Source organism: Lineus longissimus, chromosome 9 (genome assembly GCF_910592395.1).
Source record: "Lineus longissimus chromosome 9, tnLinLong1.2, whole genome shotgun sequence".
Taxonomy (NCBI): Eukaryota; Metazoa; Nemertea; class Pilidiophora; order Heteronemertea; family Lineidae; genus Lineus; species Lineus longissimus.
Genome location: NC_088316.1, coordinates 19,122,829 through 19,137,310, shown reverse-complemented (window position 1 = coordinate 19,137,310; position 14,482 = coordinate 19,122,829). Strand labels below are relative to the sequence as shown.

Below are 14,482 nucleotides of genomic sequence, written 5' to 3'. Positions count from 1 at the left end.
ATTTGAAAGATTGATAGAAGTATTGCAAAGACATATTTGGAACTTGTGGTAGGTGTAAATGACCTTATGCCAGGCAAACAACGATAGGCCGACATAACCACGAATACTGCGCTTACTGCCGGGTTTCAGACTGTCCAACATCACTTGGTGCCCTTGGTGGTCTCCTCTGAAGATAAGGTGGGCGACGTATGGGCTACTTATTGCCGGCAAACATCCGTAGGGTCCTGGACGAATAAAACAGACACAAGTTCGAGGGTGGTGCTGACATAAACTCCTATAACGGAAATCTGTCGTTCGAGGAGAATGTGCTCAGTTATTAAAAACGATAGTCACGAACTTGACGTTGACTCGTCAGGCCTACTTACTTAATGTAGGTGATAACGCAAAGTTGAAAAATAAAGCCAAGTTATGGATTCGACTTGCTTTGAACAACGGAGCTCAGATCTATCACTGGGATGAATTCCCTTCATGCTTCAGTCTCATTCATCAATCTCTTGTGATTTTTTATACAATGGTGACAGCTTCTCGAAGTGAGGAAATGAAAAGTAGATGCTGAACAGCATCGGGAAGTGAAACAAATTGATTACCAGCGGTGTTATGATGTGTCGATTGTGGTTTATCTGCAAAAACTTCGGATGTATCTGCAGCAGAGTATCCAGCTACTTTGACTTGTTACACTACAAAACTAGAATTTCTAATAATTAGCGTAGACTTCCTATGATCCCTATTAGAAAACATATCTTTTGAGATAGAGTAATCGCCCACAGGATTGCCTGATTCAAAATAAACTGGAACCACATCCAGAACCTTAAGGTAATGGCTTTAAGTATAAGGCACAATCAAAGAGTAAAACAAGTGACAAAGATTGTCATCCAGCAGCCGTAGATAATTCAGATAATTGAAATGGTCAAGTTGACACGACAACTTTCAAGTCAAGGTACAACTCTGAGAGAGGTTGATCATACCTTGGCTTCCTCGGGTAGATTATCTAAGCCACTGAGGAAGGCACTATCCCAATTTAATCAACTCATCCTTTGACGGCGAGAATCATCACACGCCCCATTAATGACTTTTTTCGTGGTGTCACTTTTCCGGCGGTGTTTTAGGCTGCTGTTTCTATTTCTAAGATTTCTGATCCAGAAAGACGATGCCCATAATTCCTGGTGAGAAAATGCGTAGGAGTCTGGATAATGGAAATATCTAAAGCCTTGGAAAAAACGGACGCGTTATTAAAGATGACTTCGACTTTGCCTAAAAGGAGGATTGCATTGCATCGCCTGGAATAACCCAGATGAAGAGGGAAAAAATTAAGTTATCTTTTGAAGCCTGAAGGGAAATATAATGGGGCAGGTTTTTATTAGGAATGCTCAGGCTATGGGTATCATTTCAGGTTTGGAACGATGATGTTGACGATACAGTCCTTATTTACTGATCATCGTCGTAGATGATTCGCAGCGTGAAGTAGGTGAAGGCGCCCTTTGTCACTTCAGATTTGAACATGCTTCTGTTACTTTCTAGGTCTGGTTCGAGTACAAGAGGTAATCACCACATTTTTAGTCAATGAAGATGCGGACACGAAAATAGAACTTCACCCCATGCAGGTAGGACCGACCACATAGCAATCCGAACCTTCGAACCTGATATTTAGAGTAACTAAGTGAGAGGCACTACGCAATTCTGTATTAACCTGCCTCATCAGTATCATTTACTTCTTTGTGTGATGGGGGCGGGGTGAGCGGATGGGTAGCAGATGACCAGTTATGTTGCTTGGCAGTAACCCGAGCCCTGAAAGGAGTTCATTGACATCGAAATGTAATCGAAACTGCAACGATATTATTCTTTAGGTGATCAACACCAACAATGCATACGACATCCTCCGCCATATTGACCAATGGGAGCCTCGGAAGCCCACGGAGAAGGAACTGGCCGAGCTGCCGCCGAAGACGCCGGGGAAGAGGTACGAACCAAAGCCCAGACATCCTGCCAAGAATATCATCCTGGATTTCTCATCAAAACTGGCGACTCAGTCGATTATGCGGCAGGTAAGGGCGTTTTTAAGTTGTTCAGCGTATCTTTGATAAAAAAGATCGATGACTTGAATTCCTTATCAGCTCTCAATAAGCTTAGTGGAAGCACAACAAGTTGTCGAAGTGTCTTTGCTGCTTCAGAAAGTTTGCCTAGAAAATTCCGTAACGGCTATAAATCTGGTTTTCAAACCGTCAGGAATTATTTGTCAAGTTTATATCTAATTACGGGCAGAGATCAGGCAGAACGATGTAGCGATGACTTATCAGATGCTCTGGAGTTTTCGACATTTGGAGCTGCCGAGGCTGTATGCTTTGCGTAATGCCTTTAACCTGAAACCATGTTATGAACGACAGATCACGTTGTCAATGATCCAATTGTTTATAGTTGCAGGAAATGGGGATGAACCGAATGACCTACCACTATATCATAGCAGGACTGGTAAGCTTCATTTAGAACATTTCTACTGTAATATTCAATGAAACATCATAAAATGAAGGAACAGTTTCGCTGTGTTACACCCAAAAGGTATCGCAACGATTTTGACCTCAAAGTTCGCATGGTCCCACCAGTTCTAGCTGCTGTCTATCATGACTTCCAACAAGTTTGGTGCCACCGGGCATTCTCTCGTATCAAGTGGCCATGGGCGACCTTAACTTATTCCTGGTGCAGCCAGAAAGTCGGATCCCAGATGAGCAACATGACCCAAATGACGTGTTGGTGATGTGTGACAATCGCTTTATTTTATTTACCCGAAGGTGTTCAGGGCCCTCACTACTTGTTTTATGTGCTTATGTGCTTAAGCTTCATCTGTTTAGCTCATGCAGACGCTGCCCTTATGAGGTGCGTTTTATTGGTTGTCCAGCAAATGATGCTCATCTCTCCAATCATCTTCTCCTTCAGGATGTATCAGAGTTCGACCTATCCGGCTTCCACCACAGTGGAGTCAACTTGACTGGCTTCCGTCTCATCGACCCGAAGAACAAGGAGGTCCAGAACTTCGTCAAGGAATGGTCCGAGCTCAACCCCCTAGACTGGCCTGGTGCCGGTACCAAGAAGCTACCTGTAGGTCCCGTACAATTATACTTTCCATTTGTTCGTAATGACCACGGACGCAGGGAGGCAGTCTGTGTTTATACGACTTTCCTAATAACGACGGCTGCAGTGAATCGGTATCGGAAGTAGAGTGTTCGTCCGGCTGATCTACAGTTGCCTTCGCCGGGATTCAATGCGTTGGTGTCAGATCAGCTGGTTTGGTCGCGATATGTTTGATAAAACCTACTTTCGACGTGTGAGTAGGATGCACGTATTGAAGGCGACGGACGCTACTATTCGATGGTTGCACTAACAAATGGAAGGCTCACCTTCTATCATTTAGTCCGAACACCTATGCGACAACACGCCAAAGGTTCAGGGTGCCCTATAGCTCTAATGATTCTCAGGCAGCGTGCCAGGGGAATATCAAGGCCAGAGTCTACGAATCGTACAACCGGCGATCTAGTGAATTGTATAATCTCTCTACGGTCGCCAATTTCCCAGTTGCATTGGGACTTCCTGTCCCCGGATGCATGGCGTATATATCCCCGCAACTTGTATACAAAATGATCATGGATGATGGATGCCCATGTTGACAAATTTGATCAAAGGAATCGGGGACCACATCTCTTCTTTTTCCGACTGGTGACGATCGTGTCCGGTATTCTGCGATCTGTAACCATGGTTAATCACACCTAGCATGCGGAGGGATTGCCCTTAATCTTAAAGCTGCGACACATTGTGACAACTGTTACCCGCATTTTAGCTTTAGTTTATCTGGTTTTAACAAGTCAACTTTCGTCGTGTTGCAGATTGACACAGCACTGATAGTTGATTCCATCCATGCAGTGGTGTGGAGCCTCCTCTCCATCAAACAGCATAAGGAGCCCCATCTTTTCCGCAAGACATTCCGGCGAGGTCAGGTGTACAACAATGGAACCCGAGGGATACCGTGTAAGGAGGATCCGGTACCCTGGCAACATGGACAGCTACTTATGGAAGAACTCAAGAAGGTATGCTGGTTATCCATTTTGAATGGCAAGTCAGACATTCATTCAAAAACAAGTCACTAATCAAAGCCCGCCAACAGGTTAAGACTGTGGTCTCAGAGCTTGTGGCACTATCACCAGAGAATTCAGATTCGTTTCTGAATTGCTGGCACAATCACCAGCAAAATCTAGCTAATGTGGTCTCCACAATTTGTATTGACGTCGTGTAATGACGATAACGTGGGTATTGGCTGAGATGGCTGAAAATGAATTAATCGCAAATGTAGCGCAGGTTTGATGTTATTGATACCGCCATTTTCTGCATGGTGCATATTTTAGATCGGAAATGTACTGGTCTGTTTTGTCGGATTTGCTCCCCTATCATTCCGGTGATTGATTCACTTGCAGGTTAGCTTCCCAGGTCTCAGTGGAAAGGTGGCCTTTAATAGATATGGCTACCGGTCAGGATTTAACCTTGACCTGTTGACCTTGGTAGAAAAGAGAGGCTTGAAAAAGGTCGCCACGTGGAATGACAATGGTCTGCAAGTGACGTCACACCACTGGAGGTTTTTGAATTATTCCAGGACCTCGGAATATAAAGTTTATAAAATCACAAGCATCAAAGTAAGTAAAAAGTTTAAATGACTTTCTTAAGTTTTAAGCCACGTGTTACTGATATGAGTTCATAAAATCTTTATCATATTTAATCTGCATCTGTCTAGACATGCGATTTGAATATCAGACTTGCCTGTTGATGGCATGGTTTAATATTATGATGGGTTGTACCGCTCCTATGCTACTTCAGGTGATTGCCCAGCATGACAGACTAATAACGATATGACCCTCTCGGGAGAAGGACGAGTCCCCTGACAACACAGGTTATCTGGGTGGAGAATGGGCTTACTTGAGTTGACAACCCTGCTATGATGTCCCCGCGATAAACCCCCACTCAATCACTGAGATACTCCATCCCACGCCCATTCGTCCCGGACAAACACCGGTATCATATAACTTCCTTCATGGTTTCAGTCTGCCCCCTACATGACCATGAGGACAAAAGACGACAACGGTAAGCCGCTCGTGGGTAACGCCCGCTTCGAGGGCTACTGCGCCGACCTCATCAACGAGATCTCGCAAATTCTCAGGTTTGATTACGTCATCAGGTTCGTCAAGGATAAAAATTATGGCGCCATTGACGAGGTGACTGGGAGGTGGAACGGGATGATGGGAGAGGTCATTGAACAAGTAAGTAGACCCCCGGTAGAAGCTTTCTAAAAGGACCGTTACGACAAGGGTTGTAGAGACCAGGTCCCGGGTATCTGTATAATATTTGATAGAGGATACAAAGGTATCAGTTGTATCAAGGACAAACATTAGGAGTCACACATTTTAAAAAGACATTCTGATCGAATCTGCATCTGAGGCAAATTTAGTAGAAAACCTACCATAACCTCCCTTGTAATTGGTGCAATTCTAGGGACTGTCACGGTGAAGCAGGGTTGGAGGATTCTAACTGGCCAATACATAACGAAGTTCTATCAAATGCTAATGCTAGTTAAAGAATTGCCGGTTTGACGTATCCAGTTCGTTCTCTCGTATCATTGGATAAAACCCCATCTGTATAAAAAGTAGCTTTCTTGTTCTTTACAGCAAGCAGACATGGCCGTCGCACCCTTGACCATCAACGTAGAACGTGAAAGAGTAGTCGACTTCACCAAACCCTTCATGAGCCTGGGTATCAGCATCATGATCAAGAAGCCAGAGAAACAGAAACCAGGCGTCTTCTCCTTCATGGATCCTCTGTCGAACAGAGTGTGGGCGTGTGTGACCATCGCCTGCATCGCCTCAGGCTTCTTACTGTTCTTGGTGGGCCGGATCAGCCCGTACCAGTTCTGTATCAAGGAGGACTGTAGTGGTATCCAGACGGATGATGAGTTTACACTTTTCAATTGTATCTGGTTTGCTCTCGGTGCTCTTATGTGTCAGGGAGGAGATATAACATTAAGGTGCGTACGCGATGCATTGTAGGCTGTGTACATAATGTATAACTCTAACTGTATTTCCATTAAGCACATCGCCGTTTTTTTCTTCTTGGATTTCGAGAATTCCTAAATTCACGAAAAAAAATCTTAATTCTTTTCCCGAAATCTTCGCGAATCGCAAAAATAAGCAGTACCGCTTGGGTAATCGTTCCTTTGCTAAGCAAGGCAGAGATGCAGTTCCTCCAACCATGACGACTTCTACCCGTTCGTGATGCGAAATGCAGGCAAGTACAACTGACTTGGTAGTTTGGGCAAGATTTCTCTCTCGTTATCCCAACCCTCCTCCTCATCGACGTCCTGTATGATCGCCCTCCAATACAATGCTGTCATCATCTCCATTTGCAGGTCCCTCTCGACCCGCGTGGTCGGAAGCGTATGGTCCCTCTTCACTCTCATCATGATCTCCTCCTACACGGCTAATCTGGCCGCCTTCCTCACCATAGAGAGGCTCCTGACTCCGATAGACTCCGCTGAGGACCTCTCGAAACAGACCAAGATCGTCTATGGTACATTAAAAGGAGGTTCAACAAACGAATTTTTTAGGGTAAGTAGTGGTTGCCTCATGTCAAGTGTTGGCTATAATTGCTGGTTGTATTGTGCTCTAAAACATAGGAAACCACATGTATACGACGAGAGGCATAGTGCGGTCTACTCCGGGTTGATCGACCTCTCTTCAGAGACATTTGCTTCCCTGTCTGAAGCTTGCTTTGTCTTGAGAAGCAGTAATACATTATACAACAAAGAGGAGAAACCCGAAAGAAAACGATGATGACAACACAGAAGAAATAGCAACCATCACAACATTCAAGATTTATAAACCTCTGTTCCGTGGGCCAGAGCTGCTTGTAACGTTTACGAGGCCAGTGTGTCTATAGACTTGGTATCACCGTTAGAAATTTCTTTTCATTTCCTTTGATAAAAAATGTTTCAAAATGAAACCTTTCAAATGTCATCAGTAATGCAATATCTAAGCGGTCCCCTCTGCATCATTGACCTTGGACTAGAAGTCAAACTGTAATGAATTGAAAGCAAAGGGCAATAAACCTCTATTTTGATGTCAGGGAGTCGCGTGACCAAATCCTTTATCCAGACATTAGCAACGAATGAAGGAGCATCCCTAAAGTGCAACGAGATATTATGAAATATTTCTCCTTTACCATGCGGAATCAGATACTGCGCAGTTTACATAGAGGTTTTTCATGGCGTAATGCAAAATAATCAATGAGCCACCGAGAGTTTCAGCTTGCCTGGATTCTATTCAGAAATGGATTCGCAAGACATGCGAACATAATTTAGGTCCATTGCATGCTTTCTATTGAAAGTTCAAGAACATGGCCTCAACCGTAAATGACAAATATTCTATTTTTCAGAGTAGCAACATATCTATCTATAAAACAATGTGGAATTTCATGGACTCTGCAAAACCGAGTGTGTTCACTGACAATACGGAAGGTGGTGTAGCCAGGGTCAGAAACTCTAAAGGTCGATATGCCTTTCTATTAGAATCCACCACTAATGACTATGTAAACCAGCGTAAACCATGTAATACTATGAAAGTAGGAGATAACTTAGATTCAAAAGGATTTGGTATAGCAACACAGATAGGAAACCCGTTAAGGTAAGTTCTTCAAGCAAGGATTTGTTTGGAGGTGTTTCTTTAGTAGATGATACTTTCTAAGCATATACTACCAGTAGTACCTCAGAATCTTCTTGAGAAAGGCTTGACTGGTCCAGGCTAACTCACTGACCAGAATCAACAAATCAGACTACTTGTATCATAAGCAATCACGTTACTTTTTTACGAAGTTATACGACTGTTGCTGATGGTGCCGTTCTTTTCTCTTTTCAGAAAAGAATTAAATCTAGCTGTGTTGAAATTACGAGAGACTAATGTGTTACCAGCTTTAGAAAAAAAATGGTGGTATGATAAAAGTGAATGTTTATTATTCGAGGAAGGGGTAAGAATTCATTTCTTTGCTGCACTCTAAACCTTGGCAATACCTTACAGGTTTGAGCTGGTCTCGCTTGATTGTAGAGACAAGTGAAACGTACCTAACTGGATTTTAAAGCCGTGATGTTTGCTTAACAGAAACATAAGTACACCTTACGAAACTGCTAAAGGTGCGCACCTTACAAACTGCTAAATGTGCGCACCTCATAAACTGCTTAAGGTGCGCACCTTACAAACTGTTAAAGGTGCACACCTCACAAACTGCTAAAAGTGCGCACCTCATAAACTGCTAAAAGTGCGCACCTCACAAACTGCTAAAAGTGCGCACCTCACAAACTGCTAAAAGTGCGCACCTCACAAACTGCTAAAAGTGCGCACCTCACAAACTGCTAAAAGTGCGCACCTCATAAACTGCTAAAAGTGCGCACCTCACAAACTGCTCAAGGTGCGCACCTCACAAACTGCTTAAGGTGCGCACCTCTTAAACTGAAGGTGCTTCTTAGTATTTAAGGCCGTAAAGCACTCCATAGATGTTCGGTGTAGACAGAGTCTTGCTACAGCCGCGCTAGTTATTTGATTTCTATCATTTATGATAGGAATACAGATACAATATCGCAATCATGATATCAAAGATAGCGTGTACTTTGGTCGTCTTCCCACACCCAATGTACTCACACGAACTTCTCTCCTCGCGGCTGAACTACCTTTGTCACACGACCCAGCTATACCTCATATTTAGTTTGGCTTAACCAATCTACCTAATTGGAAAATGAGATGGTTTTATCAATATTGATGAAGTGGGCAGCTTAATTGTCAGTCGCCAAGAGTTGACACTTGCCATGCATTTAACGGGCAAGACTGGTCATCAAATGAGACCAAATTGGCAACGATTACCATTGTGTTGATTATGTTTCGCCTGATGATTTATAAATGGTTTTTCTTTTGTGTATGATACGTGTGATGAGATTGGCCTTGGTTTGCACGGGAAACGTATCAAAGACCTTTCCTTTGACCTTTATCATCAACACATGCAATTCCTGCCAACAATCAGTTGACGCAGGATGTTTATCGAAAGGTATGAATTAACAAAAAGAGGATCTATACCGAACGTCGGTCCAGTGAGGGAAGTCACTGACGGTGGCTTTTATACCCAGCAAGATAATTCGCCGATTCATTTCGTTCCCACTGGCATTTGATCATATTGTTTGATTGTATTGATTAGAAGGGGCCATTTCTTTTATCAACCAAAAACAAGGAAAATGATTGTCAAGTTCTTTCACATCATGAACATTTCTAACCAAAAATTCCATCATAGCGCTTCTGCGCGAGCTCATTCGCTTTCCAAGTGGTAAGCAGTTGAATCAACACACCAATCTCTCTGTTGCCCTGTATATTGTCAGCGCCATCTCAGAGAAAGAGCTGCAAACCTCATTGGTGATAAGTGCATGCAGTAATCGAGATTAAGATGCATCTTCGAACCTCATAATCTCTGGAGGGAGCAATGTATTTATCTCAAATTGATAAATTCCAGTCAGCCATCCCAGGAGTCTCGTTGTATGGGAATGGCATATACTATTACATGTGAGCCGTGTAAGGGGATATCGCTTTTTATCAACGGACACATGGTTTTCTTGAGAATATTCATGACTTTGTTAGGTCACGTCATCATTGCCGCTTAGCATTGACCAAAGGGACTCGCGCGTCGATTGCTTTTCAATTGGGTCTTCAGGGGATGCTTCAGTGCATTGTATCTCCCTTTTCGTTCTTTGTATCACACAACTTCGCATTTCGGTCTGGCTGGTCAAGATTCGTGTTTCAAAGAATGGCTGGACGGACCATCATCATCATTAGCTAATTCTGGTTGGGTTAATCTTGACCTGTAATTGTATCATAGAACGTGTTACCTACAACAACTCGTTATCAGCAAGGAAATCCCATCTTCACCGCCAAGACTTTGACAACGCTTAGATCGGGTGACCCAGGAAACTGGTCCCGCTATATCAAAGAACGAATCGGTGTCAGTACCGGCAAACACCCCCCCCCCCCCCCCCCAACAGACGCTGGAGCATCATTGTTACTTTTATACTAATGTCTAATGGTAATTCTTTCAGGGTTCGTCTTCCAACACTCTGACACTCAGTAACGTAGCAGGAGTGTTTTACATCCTAATCGGGGGGTTCGGCCTGGCCATGGCTGTCTCCTTGCTAGAGTTTATGTATAAAGCAAATAAAGAAGCAAGCAAGAGAAAGGTGAGTAAAGGTATGTTAACCCTTCGAGGACTGAGGCAACTTGTGTCACTATTGAGTACAGGGTGTCACAGAAATGATGCAAAGTACAGTTTCGTGATTATTCAAGAGTCAGTAATTGACAAATACAGTATTTTTTGTTAGTGCCGTTCTTCTTTCGTGACAGCACGTTTAAAAGCACATGATTATCAAGTTCTGCAATTGAGATGGTAGCACTTGGCTCTTTGCATTGTTTCTGAAAACCTTCTAAAGTGGATGTTGTGAAAAAGGCTGTTGTCATCGTTTCATAAACATATACTATTAGGTACATGTGAAGAAAAAAAATCTCTCGCAACATGTTACAGTTACATTGATCAATCGAATTTATACAAAATTCACCAGATTATTCGGCCCACAAGTCCCCTGAGTCATCAGTGGGTTAACACTTAAATGTTTTTACACTCGCCCAAAACACATTTTTTGATGTTCTCTTCATTGACTTCACTATATTTCTAATCCCTGCCTTGCAGACACTTCCTGACACTTCACGTTTTATGTCGGTGGTTGAGTGTTTTCTTTGTAGTTATTTATGTCCTTTGACCCGGAGAAACGGTTATGAGTGAAACAAACTTTGGGTGGCAGACAAAACGGGTGAAATCGAAAATGGCCGCCGATATGGCTGCCATACGCAACTGAACTGCGTTTATCACGATATCTGCACTCTAGAAAAAATTACCGTGTATTTGAGAAAACTTGGTGTTTTCATGGGACCTAATATTGGCTTTGCAGATCCACCGCTACCAAATCGCCACTTACAAGGTGTTTTGGCCCATTCTGAGAGAACATACATGTTTTGATTGAGAACTGTGGGGCGCAGTAAGTACTGCATGGTTGTCCAACGCTGTCTCCACGGAACAAAACCTTGTCTATCTAATATAGTAATGGGTTACTTCAACCAATTTAAAAGTTCCTTATTAAGCTTCATTGTATTTATTTCTTCATTTTTATTTGCACAAGTTTTTATCAAACTACATATCCTTGCAATACCCTCTGCATTTCTTTGAAATTAACTTGTCATGATATGCACCACGGTCAATAACTTAAGCTACAGTTGTTTAGTTAACAAGATATCCGGTTCCCTCTATGAGGGCGCTGCTAGTCGTTTGCAACATGATCAAAGACAAGTACGGCCACAGACACACATACATGTGTTATATTTGTCAGATAAACTTGTCATTGACAACCGCATTAAACTATGGAACAGCCTTTTGAAGAGTAAAACAAAGTAACGATACACTTAGTATGTGAACTTTATCAACCAATTGGAAGATGAGATAATATCATGTCAAAAAGGTTAGCAATGAAATGAGCGCCAGCGACGAGTTTTCGAAGATTAACGAAAGTCACGTTACTGACATTGCGTCTCCTTGGTCCTCAGAGGGTTAACATTCGCATGATTGATCGTATCGATGAAAGATGTAGGTCAAATATCTTAAGTGTCTTAGCTTGTTCCCTTTTCAGACGACTTTGTCCAAAGCCTTGAGATCTAAGGCGGACGTGGCGGTGAGGGGCACAGAGGAGGAGACGTTCGGGCAGAACGGCCTGCAGAGATCCATCTCTACGCTTCCAATCGCAAGGAGTGGTGCGGTTAGTTTGGTATGACGACAGCTGGTGGCGATGAGAAGACCTCCCAAGTGCATTTTAGACTTAAGGATCTAGAACCATCGAGAACCACGCATGTTCCCTGCATTACGAAACTTGGCTGAACAACTGGACTGAATCCCGGATATAGAATGTTGCTGCAATGCGTTGCCGTTGGAATTAATGATATTTTGTTAAGCCGCATCTTCGCAACGCAAGGCAGGGAACAGAGAATGTTGGACATTTACCGACGAACTTTCAATAGATGTGGAAAACATGAGAATTAGTTTTTTGAACAACAAAGGAAACCTTAACCAATGGCTACCGTTGGCGAATCTTGCCTGGCGAAACGTGCAACCCAAGATTGGAAGGATATGGTGTCGACCAGGAGTAAACCTGTTATTTCATTTGTACTCAGGACCCGGTTGGTCAAAACGGGGTCAGTCACTAAACTGGCGTTCACTTCACCTGGTGTCCCCCTTTCATTGGTACCTAAGCTCATTAGACGCAAGGCCAAGTTGTGACTTACATGTTTTAAAAAAGCCCTGCAGCTTGAAACGACTCTCCTGAACTATTAGCTCAGTCAGCCCAGTCCTCATTCCTGACCAAATGTACATGTAACTACGCTCTGCTACCATGTAAGCTCAGTCTCTATTCCTGGTCAAATGTAACTACGCTCTGCTACCATGTAAGCTCAGTCCTTATTCCTGGTCAAATGTAACTACGCTCTGCTACCATGTAAGCTCAGTCCTTATTCCTGATCAAATGTAACTACGCTCTGCTACCATGTGAGCTCAGTCCTTATTCCTGGTCAAATGTAACTACGCTGTGTTACCATGTAAGCTCAGTCCTTATTCCTGGTCAAATGTAACTACGCTCTGCTACCATGTAAGCTCAGTCCTTATTCCTGATCAAATGTAACTACGCTCTGCTACCATGTAAGCTCAGTCCTTATTCCTGGTCAAATGTAACTACGCTCTGCTACCATGTAAGCTCAGTCCTTATTCCTGGTCAAATGTAACTACGCTCTGCTACCATGTAAGCTCAGTCCTTATTCCTGGTCAAATGTAACTACGCTCTGCTACCATGTAAGCTCAGTCCTTATTCCTGGTCAAATGTAACTACGCTCTGCTACCATGTAAGCTCAGTCTCTATTCCTGGTCAAATGTAACTACGCTCTGCTACCATGTAAGCTCAGTCTCTATTCCTGGTCAAATGTAACTACGCTCTGCTACCATGTAAGCTCAGTCCTTATTCCTGGTCAAATGTAACTACGCTGTGCTACCATGTAAGCTCAGTCCTTATTCCTGGTCAAATGTAACTACGCTCTGCTACCATGTAAGCTCAGTCCTTATTCCTGATCAAATGTAACTACGCTCTGCTACCATGTAAGCTCAGTCCTTATTCCTGGTCAAATGTAACTACGCTCTGCTACCATGTAAGCTCAGTCCTTATTCCTGGTCAAATGTAACTACGCTCTGCTACCATGTAAGCTCAGTCCTTATTCCTGATCAAATGTAACTACGCTCTGCTACCATGTAAGCTCAGTCCTTATTCCTGATCAAATGTAACTACGCTCTGCTACCATGTAAGCTCAGTCCTTATTCCTGGTCAAATGTAACTACGCTCTGCTACCATGTAAGCTCAGTCCTTATTCCTGGTCAAATGTAACTACGCTCTGCTACCATGTAAGCTCAGTCCTTATTCCTGGTCAAATGTAACTACGCTCTGCTACCATGTAAGCTCAGTCCTTATTCCTGATCAAATGTAACTACGCTCTGCTACCATGTTAGCTCAGTCCTCATCCTGACCAAATGTAACTACGCTCTGCTACATAGGCATATGCATAAGGACTGAAGTTACTGAGCTAACAGTTCAGTACACGACTTACCGACGGTTGATCATATCGGTCTTCGAGCGACCGGAGGAAATCATCCTACTTAGAATTCAGTTGGCAGTACAAGCCATCCTCGAGCACACCAAATATTACTTCCTCTTCTATGCAATCCTCTGCACACATCAACTCAAATCGTTCTCAGTTTTCCTGTAAATGATCGAGTCCTATCGCAGCGAGCTTCTATTCTGTCAAGTATACCCCGATGTAGGTCATCAATCAGTCTTGGCAGATCGTGAAGGTGCTGCATGCATGTCCAAGTCCTGAATCATAGGTATCTCGTTCGAGTGGACATAACCATTCTCGTCTACTTAGTCATTCACAAGAGCTAATGATGCATTCACCAATGTTCGAAACTTTCATCAATTGAGAAAAAAGTTGGCAAACTCTAAGAAGAAGTGTTCCTATTACAGGGTTGCCATTGCTCCCGATAGACGAACTGTAGGATTCCCATTATTTACGACAACAATAATTTAGCATCCAATGTAAATAGCTGTAAATAGATACTCCGACTGTAGATTAGGCTTGTCCCGTACATGTATATACACGTATTGTACTTGTAGTAACCGTTTTAGTCATTTTTAACAGTGCTGTAGTGAAACTGCTCAGGAAGATACAGTTTTAGTCAGCCTTACTTATCCGAATAACCAAATGTAGATACGATTTTAGGCAATTTAGCG

The 14,482-nt window shown here is 43.1% G+C and overlaps 1 protein-coding gene across 5 annotated transcripts in view; it reads left to right on the top strand.

The window, feature by feature from the left end:
- LOC135494125 (glutamate receptor 3-like) overlaps positions 1–12,688 on the top strand; it is a 58,278-nt gene extending 45,590 nt beyond the window's left edge. The window contains exons 4-17 of one of the 5 annotated variants that reach the window (XM_064781916.1): positions 1,519–1,601; positions 1,845–2,042; positions 2,413–2,466; positions 2,929–3,090; positions 3,873–4,073; positions 4,458–4,673; positions 5,079–5,294; positions 5,700–6,055; positions 6,437–6,635; positions 7,462–7,709; positions 7,941–8,049; positions 10,154–10,291; positions 11,057–11,143; positions 11,789–11,849. In XM_064781916.1, the coding sequence (XP_064637986.1) occupies positions 1,519–1,601; positions 1,845–2,042; positions 2,413–2,466; positions 2,929–3,090; positions 3,873–4,073; positions 4,458–4,673; positions 5,079–5,294; positions 5,700–6,055; positions 6,437–6,635; positions 7,462–7,709; positions 7,941–8,049; positions 10,154–10,291; positions 11,057–11,128 (2,252 nt within the window). In that variant the 3' untranslated portion in view covers positions 11,129–11,143; positions 11,789–11,849. Of the gene's footprint in view, positions 1–1,518; positions 1,602–1,844; positions 2,043–2,412; positions 2,467–2,928; positions 3,091–3,872; positions 4,074–4,457; positions 4,674–5,078; positions 5,295–5,699; positions 6,056–6,436; positions 6,636–7,461; positions 7,710–7,940; positions 8,050–10,153; positions 10,302–11,056; positions 11,144–11,772 lie in introns of all 5 variants that reach the window. The other 4 variants (XM_064781915.1, XM_064781914.1, XM_064781917.1 and 1 more) reach the window with 4 other exon arrangements.
- The last annotated feature ends 1,794 nt before the right edge of the window (positions 12,689–14,482 follow it).